This window comes from Glycine max, chromosome 20 (genome assembly GCF_000004515.6).
Source record: "Glycine max cultivar Williams 82 chromosome 20, Glycine_max_v4.0, whole genome shotgun sequence".
In the NCBI taxonomy this organism is placed as follows: Eukaryota; Viridiplantae; Streptophyta; class Magnoliopsida; order Fabales; family Fabaceae; genus Glycine; species Glycine max.
In genome coordinates, this window is record NC_038256.2 from 45,103,244 (window position 1) to 45,112,215 (window position 8,972).

The following is an 8,972-nucleotide window of genomic DNA, read 5'->3' on the forward strand; positions in this document are numbered from 1 at the left end:
TTATTAAAAGAAAAAGTAAAAATTAAAAATTTAATACCTAAACATATATTTTTACACGTAACCTACAAAATTGTCAAAAAAATACATAACCTAAAATATTTATTATTTTTACTATTGTTTAAAAGAGTATTATAAGTAGAATTTTTTATATAATAATAAGAGTTTAATATTTATGTACTAAAAATTTAAAATGTTTTACATTATCATCCGATAATAACTCACAATTTGAATTATTTTTAGATAATTATTTTAAAAGTAAATAAATTTATCATACAAAGATAGAGTGTGAGTGGATATATAATGTATAAAACTTTTTATATTTTGAGTATATATCATTTTTTTCTTATATTAACTATTATATTTATTAATATAGTATTTAATTAAGATATCACTTTATTAAATATTAAATTTATTAAATATAATTAATACATTTAAAGGCGGTTAAATTTAATAAACAAGTAGTGAAAGATTTTTTTAAAGCAAAAGTAGGTGAAAAAATTAGTAAACCTTTGGTAACATTCACTCACTTATTTTGTAAAATGAGTACATACTTTAGTGAGAGACGCTTTGGTTATAATTATGCTAATTAAGAAATAAATAACAGTGTTTGGGTATCTATGACATTCACTTATTATATTTTAGAAAGAAAAAATTATCAACTTATAACTTCTTTTTTTTTTTAAAGATAGTTATAATTTTCTAAAATACACTTATGAAATAATTTACTAACTTGCTTCTTGTAAAATAATAAGTGAGTGTAAATTAACAAATCTAATATTTAATAGACTAAATTACAAATACTAATATAGTAGATTGAATGTTATAATAAATGTAGCATTTATACAAATAAACAATTTTTACTTCATACTACATCAATTATAATCTTTATTACTAGGTTAAATAGGTTTTCATACTATTATAAAAAGTTTAATTAGGTTCTTATATTTTGTTTTTTTAATTGAATTCATATATTAATTTTAAATTTATAATCAAGTTATTATCTTAAATTTAATGAAATATTCCATCATATAAATGTTAAGTACTATTTGATGTCAGTCCAAATAATAATATTGTTGTTACACATAAAATTATTTAATTTAAAAAAAATATGTGACCTATCTTAATATCTTTTTTCATTTTCAACTCATCCATTATCTTTCCAACTGTAACTCAACGTTAAAATATGGATTATGTATCTCTCATGCCCTAGTTTCAATCTTATTCTATGAATTTGTGATTAATTCTTTCCTATATAGGTCATGAGATTGGTCATAATCTTAGGTTTACAATAAATAGGACCATAGAAGTCTATACCATATAGCTAGGGTATGATTTTGATCGCTGCAAGACATGATACAGGACACAAATCCATAGAAAACATGATGCTTTCTAAAATCATTTGAATGTAAGATAAGACTAGTTAAAAATTTGTCTTTTATTGGGATCCTTTTGTTAGGCCCACAAGTTCAGAGGATGAGGCGATAGTAATGATATACAAATTATTTTTTATTTTAAATATTTTACAAATATTTTTCATTTTTTATATTTTTTTAGTTACATCATAAATTTTATTATATATATAATTTTTTTCTCTTTTTTATTATTTGTAGGTGTTGAATTCATAATAGATATTTATGATACATTTTTCCTTTGTTAATACTATTAGAGCAAATCACAATCATATTTCTTAGGAGCTTATTACACTCTATCTCATTTCCCATCATGCATTACTTTGGCCTCGTCTCATACATCAGTGTAAGTAGTATCAATTTTAAGTGAAATGTAAAATAAAAAAAATAAAAAATAAAAAAACCTTCCCACTTCACGGATCTTAATCCCTGATCCCTCCCCCCATTAGACGCATCACTCCCACCAGAAATCCCACTCCACTCGAATCTCCATCTTTGTTCAATTGTTATTTGATCTTCAATTACTCAATTCCACCAGAGGGTTTGAATTTGATTGGAAACACCTTAAAGAAAGTGTTGGAGGAAGTGTCTTGGGCCATCAAGAACCAGAGGAAATGGGTCTCTCTCTCCGTCTTCGCTTGGGTCACTCTTTCTCTAACACCGCAGAAGGAAGCAGTGGGCGATGGGAGCATCAAGGTTCGTCGGAATCGACCTCATTCACTGCTTTTCGTTCTCTCTTCAAGCTTCCCTCGCTGCCGTTTGCCGGAATCGACGACAATAATCTGCCACACCAACCGTCCACCGAAGGAGAAGTGGCCCAAAGAAAGTTTGTTTTTTTTTTCTTCTGTTTTTTAATCAATGGGAGTGATTCTTTAGATATTATGTTCAATTTTCTATTTGCTTGTGCAAAAATTTAAAATGGGTTTGGGTAAAAGGTTGAATTTGAGAACTTTGTTTGTGCAATAGTGGTATGAATCTGATGAGTGATATTGTTGTTGTTGCTGGTGGTGCCATTGTTGTTCATGGAGTGATCTTTGAAGAGGGGTTGTGTTGTTGATTAAGGGGAAGACAATGTGCTGTTGTTGCTCATGATGTTGGATGGAAGACAATGTTCAATGAGAAAGATGAGACATTTTCGCCCTAAAATTTCATTAAACAAACACGTGCATGACATGCCTGAATTTAGGTTACAGGAAGTAACGCCGTTACTTTGTAGGCAGAGGCGTCAAAATAAATTCAAACTCAATGTGTCAATTAGGTTACACGTGCATCACCAGGTTGGGTCAGATTGAAAAATTTTGTGATATTAGTCAAATTATGACCTCACTCACTTAACCTTTAACCAAGTGGGTTCCAGTCGAGTTGATTCACTTAATTTTCTTAAATTAAAAATTAATATTTTTAAATTTTAATTATAAGATTTTAATATTATTGAACTATTATGACTAATGTTTGGACAATTAAATTTTATTTTAAAACTTTTGAAAGATATTTATGTATTTGAATAATAACATTAAATGTTTCAATGGTTATTTGAGATATTTATCTATTATTTATATTTAGATTTAGATTTGAATAATTTGAAAAATAAATGTCTTTCAATGAAAAAAATATCATTTTTAAAAAAAGAAAGAAAAATGTTTTAAATTTTTATTTCGAATTTTTTATATATAAATTTGATGAGTGAACTCACTTAAACCATCAAGTCATGATGGCCTTGGTGGGAGTGATATTTTCATGACTCGCATAAAATTGAATTGGATTGCTCGATCTTTTTAGTTCTTAAAAAATAAAAGACCAATTAAATAAATAAAAAAACGAATAATTCATTTAAAAGTCCTTTGTTTATTCTCTTCTCCTTCCTCCCGAAGGAATCTCTCTCATCCTTTTTTCCTTTTCCCTCTCTACTTCATACCCTTAATTTCTCTACCCACCCATGGCTGCACCACCGACGAAGTACACCCACCACACCAAACTACTCATACCCCCCGGCCCCGAAGAAGATCCACCCAAACACCCCTATCCAAAACTCCTCAGAATAACCGTCACAGACACCGACGCAACCGACTCCTCCAGCGACGAAGAACAAACCAACTTTTCCACGCGCCACCGACACAGAAAGCTCATCAACGAGATTTCTATCGCCAGAGCTTCAGACACTCGGCGCGGCCAGAAATTCCGCGGAGTGAGACAGAGGCCTCTGGGAAAATGGTCCGCGGAGATACGAGACCCGTCGCAACGCGGTGTTCGGTTATGGTTGGGTACCTACAACACTGCAGAGGAAGCTGCTTTGGTCTACGACAACGCGGCCATTAAGCTGCGTGGACCCCACGCACTCACCAATTTCATCACGCCTCTGTTGAACGAGGATACTCACAACAAATTCCTCTTTTCTCCCACTTCCGTGCTTCACGTGTCGGAGAATAAGGTCAAAGTCCGAGGTTGTTCGCCGGTGCCGGACAGTGTGTTGTTCTGCGATGATGATTGGTCTAGTGAGTTTCTCACTGCTTCTGAGTGAGATAGGGTTCAACAACTTCAACGTCTAGGTTGGTTGGTGGGTCCCTGCGCTTCTCCCTCTTTTCTACATTGTTTCTCTTTACTTAGGTTAAAGTAGTACTAATAGTATTAAATTATTAATGTTAATAGCAAAGAGATTTATTCTGTAAGAAGTTGTAGTAAAATTTTTATTAAATGCATATGTATAGTGTGATTTTTTTTTTATACTAGTACTTTTAACTAGCATTTAATTTAACACCAGCTGAACACACAGTAAATAATTTTATACACAATTAACCATATCTATATATACAAGAAAATTAAACTTTAAAAAAATATTAATGTTGCATTTAAGTCTACAGGTGATTTCCTTAAAAGTACACGTAAAATGAAAATTATCATCGACAACGATCAATGGTCACTCCCTTATAAGTAACAATATTTTTCAGATCAATTATTAACAAATTAGAGGATTCACAGAATAATAATTAACTAATTATTTCATTATGGACAATTATATGAAAAGGAAATGAAGAGGTTCTACTTCAGCTGGTTGAGAAGAGTAGTTGAGTTATTATACATTTTTAATATTTTTATTTGATTCTTATAAATTAAAATATATATATTAAAAAGGAGTTATCATTCTTATAATTGAGCAAAACGAAAAATATACAAATTACATTAAAAATATAATCTATGATAAAATGTTTAATATTACTCTAATATTTTCTATGAACTCATAAGTTAATTTTACACTAATTAAAAAAAGTTAGTTAGCACCATTTAATTTTTATAATCATAAATAAAAAATAAAGTCATTTTTAAAATATCTTTTATTAGAACTTATTATAATCAATAAAAAATGAGTCACTAAAAATAGAATCAAAATTAAATAAAGAATATTTTAAAAATGATAATATTAAATATAAAAAAATAGTTAGATTTACTTATATTTAAATTTAACATACAAAATCATTTTTTTTTACTTATGAGTCCAAAGAAAATACATTATAATATTTGATATATTTCGTTATTTAATCATTATTTCAAAAAAATTGACAATTAATATTATTAATCATGACCAAAATATACACATGTTATCTGAAGAATATTCTTTACAATAGATTATTTAGATTAGATTTTAAGAGGATGAAAAAATTATAATATATTTTTAACATTAATATAATATAAACCCGGTAACTTACAAATATTACATCTAGTATATATTAGTACTAAGAATGTAATGTTATATAAATATCTATTGACTTTGTTGTAACTAATCCCTACTCTGAGAAACTAGTTAATCACTTTTAGTGAAATAATCCTTCCTAATGACGTTATTATCATCAACAGGCTCAAATTCTAAAACTTACTCACAAAATCCAAAGATCATGGTAATGTTGGTTTCTATGATTTCTACTTTACAGTTGATGTTAGCCCCGCATAATGATTACGCAAATGTTCACTTAATTATCTCCAAGATCAAAAGCGTCCACAAAACAAGTATATTGTTACAGGAAGAGATGAAAATGTAATGCATGCTAGAAACTTGATTAACTACTTTCCGATTAGTTTTGTAGCACATACTAATTCCTGTTGGGGTGTCAAAATAGTTGAAATTAGTCTAACATTCATACCATCTCTCCGGTAACAATCGAATATCGATCTTATATGATCCATATCAATTTTGGTTTTTGGCTACAATCCCCTTATATTCATCCTTAAAAATTTGCATTCTACAACCAGCTACTCAATGTACTTTCACAAACCAAGCCAAGTTGAATTGTCAGCAATAACAACAAATTGGTATACGGATTTCTCAATAGCTGTCAAGGACAAAGTAAATTGCTCCGGTCATCGTTACTAAGATCCTCGCCCAAAAATTTTCCCCAAATCCGCAGGTTCTAAATGGAAAAACAAAAAAACAAAAATACTGAACCTGAGACTTGCGATCCTGTTTTTCACATTATTTGACTTTCTTTAATTGTCTTTCCTTCTTTCAACTTTCATCCCTCATGAAACATGGACTGGCTAAGGTGGTCAATGCTGATAGCTGAAAAATGCAGCATCCATAATGGACCAAATATTAAAGACCTGCATTAAGTATTTTAGAATTCTTATGATTCTTCAAGTTTTATTTGTATGAATGAAAATATGAATTGCATACCAGTTGGACTGTAATAAGAACAGGTAAAAGGCTTTTTTACCTTCTAGTATAAATCAGAAATTCAAAATTCTTATGATTCTTCAAGTTTCATATGTATACGTGAAAATATGAATTGCATGTGAATTGGACTATGATAAGAACAGGTATAAGGGATTTTTCCTTCTAATAAAAGAATTTGTAGTATATTTTCCAAGGTTGACACGCATAAGATAATCAAAATACACAGCCAAAACACAAAAAAGCATTGAACAGTGCCTGTAGCCTGATATTATTCACAAACAATCCAATATAATCAAGAGCTTAAGTGAGATATTAGGGGCATTACTGAAGGAAAATAACTGAGTGCAAGGTAACACACACACACACACACATAATGCCTAACACTTGCAACAGGTTAATCAATGTGCAGAAAATAAGATAATTAAGTTCATAACATTTTGAAGCTCGGCTACTTCATTTTCCTTTCATTTTCTTTATCTGGGAAGTATTATGCAGCAGGGTTATCACCTATAATTTGTGTTGTGAAAAGTATGACCTCACAATCAAAAAAGAAACACAAATAACAATCTAGTATCTACAGACAGAGTAATCAGCAAATGTAACAGAACAAAACCTTATATCATCTAGGCTACTTGGTTGGACTGTAAGATGGAATGTATGACTCCAGAATTATTTGTGCAGTAGATGGTGCTCTAATCTCAACAATCAAGTAAGTAAACTTCCATTCGTTGTCAGTGCCTTTGAACATTTCCGCAAATACTTTTCCATGCCCATGGGGGCCCCGGATATAAAAATTAACCTGTAACCCAAATTAACATATTTGAGTGTGAATCATATTATCAATATAAATGACACAGCTACTAAACAATAAGTAATTTCCACCGTAAATGAAATTTTAAGAATTTGAAAAGGCACAGTGATAGAACGGAATCAGGACTGAGTAGAAAATAGATGAAGAGAAGTGACAGAAATGTGAATTATTCTCTAGTACAATTCTCTGGTAACAGAGCCAGAAATGAATTACACTAATGCTTAAGGTATTCAAGAGACCCTGACCTATCCCTCACTCTCTAAGAGTCCAATTGTTTCCAACTTGATAAGGTCCCCCCACCTCCTCTCTGATTCTCTGTACCCCTGTTCTTATTTAGAGGCAACATGCCTTATTTCTCTAATTATCCCAGCCCGAGCTAACTAACAAATAGCAAGGTAACTAACTAACCTATTGTAACCGACTATTAACAGGGTTACCCGACACACAAGAACAATACAACAATATACCCAATGAAACCCTCCTACACCTTGCCTCTTTTCTCTCCTTTCTTTTTCATCTTTTTCTCCTCCCTCACAACATTTTCTTGAAATTTTTTGTTTTGTTATCTTATCCCAGGGATTTATTAAAGTTCAAAATAGTTCTTATAAAATGTGCACGCATTGACAAATAAGTTTCAATAAATGCTGGATAGATTTACCTCCACATGCTCAACACCTTCCTCATCAGTCCATACCCTGTGAGGAATTCTTTGGCGAGCAGCTCGGTTTCTACTCTCCTGACCATAACCAGTAATTGGAAATCCAATCCTCACCCGTACCTGGTACAAAGCAAATCCATCCCAAGTGAACACAAAAACAGCAAAACGGTATAGAACCAGCCGCTATTCATTCCCCAAAGCAAAGTTAACTTACAAATCATTGTTTGATCTAGAGCTTTGGCATGCGCAAAATTTTATTTTATTTTTTGTACAATACAGCATTTGCAGTAAATACAACATAGTTGAAATTTGAAACTAGAAATGCAGGAGTAATTTTGGCTTCTATTTTGGTTTTCTTTGAAAAGTAGAAATTAACGAAAAAGTTCACTGACCTGACCATCATCCTGAATTCTTTTGAGAGCCTTGTTATAGATCTTGTACCTGTCACCAGCTCACAATAATGAAACAAATATACATATTTAAACATTATATAACATGTAGCATTTTCCTTATAAAAAAAAAAAAGAGAGAGAGAGAGAGAGAGAGGAAGGTGTATACTCCTTAGGTTGAAAAATAAGCTCTTTGAAAACAGCATATCCGGCAGCAGCAGCGATTCCGAGTCCCGCAAGAATGACAACACTGTAGGACGCTCCCTCCACAAACGTCACAGGCTTCTCCGGAATGTTATAGGTAGGGGCACTAAAGGGATCTTCAACGTTTGCCACGTCCTTTTTGGCCTACAAAAAACGAATAGATCGAAATAGGTTTTGATTTGGAAGCAGAGTAATTGAGTCGTTCACTGGCGGACCTTATTGGAGCTTTCAGCGGCTTCGTTGGATTGGGATGTTTTGGAAGAAAGGGGCCTTGATCGTGGGATTAGGAAGGAAGGGGGTGGAGGGACATTGGGGGCGTGGCGGCGAGTGGCCAGAGAGCGTGTTGTTGCATTGTGGGCGCAGGCTGAGAGTGTGCGATGATGGGACAAGATTCTGCGGAACATAGCGGCGACTGAGACTCTCACCACGGCGTTGAAGAGGGGATTCAAGTTTCAATAGTGACACAACAGGCTTCGCAACGCAAGCAAACACAACCTTACTTCAAAACGGCGCCGCCTACTGTCTTGTGTTTTCTTTCTTCTACCCAGTAGTTTAGTTTATTTATTTAACCTTTTTATAAGTTTTTCTTAATTTATTTTTACTAGAGTTTTAATACATACTACTCCTTTCGTTCTTAAATTCTTTTTAGAATTTTTTTTTAAATTTTTAAGGATATTAATTATTTTTTTCTATATATATTTATTTATTTTATCTCCAAACATTAATAAAAAATAATTAAATAAATAAAGAGATAAGAAACAGATAATTTTTTAATAGTATTATAAATAATTAACATATTTAATGAGATTAACTATATTAATTATTTTTCTTAAGATAC

The 8,972-nt window shown here is 31.5% G+C and overlaps 2 protein-coding genes across 3 annotated transcripts; one reads left to right on the forward strand and one right to left on the reverse strand.

Moving 5' to 3' along the window:
- The first annotated feature begins 3,228 nt into the window (after positions 1–3,228).
- LOC100306115 (uncharacterized) lies at positions 3,229–4,068 on the forward strand. Its single transcript, NM_001250846.2, has one exon. It carries the CDS (start codon positions 3,346–3,348, stop codon positions 3,925–3,927), a length of 582 nt encoding a protein of 193 aa, NP_001237775.2. The 5' UTR covers positions 3,229–3,345; the 3' UTR covers positions 3,928–4,068.
- Positions 4,069–5,548: 1,480 nt separating this feature from the next.
- On the reverse strand, positions 5,549–8,681 carry LOC100779212 (TIM21-like protein, mitochondrial-like). 2 transcript variants are annotated; one of them, XM_006605267.4, is made up of 6 exons: positions 8,350–8,681; positions 8,100–8,278; positions 7,934–7,982; positions 7,542–7,661; positions 6,686–6,871; positions 5,549–5,958 (listed from the first exon to the last, which is right to left on the reverse strand). In XM_006605267.4, the coding sequence occupies exons 1-5, from the start codon at positions 8,536–8,538 to the stop codon at positions 6,701–6,703; spliced, it is 708 nt and encodes a 235-aa protein (XP_006605330.1). In that variant the 5' UTR covers positions 8,539–8,681; the 3' UTR covers positions 5,549–5,958; positions 6,686–6,700. The 2 variants fall into 2 exon arrangements, with proteins under 2 accessions (XP_006605330.1, NP_001241354.1); NM_001254425.2 differs by having other exon boundaries at positions 5,549–5,999; positions 8,350–8,660.
- Positions 8,682–8,972: the final 291 nt, after the last annotated feature.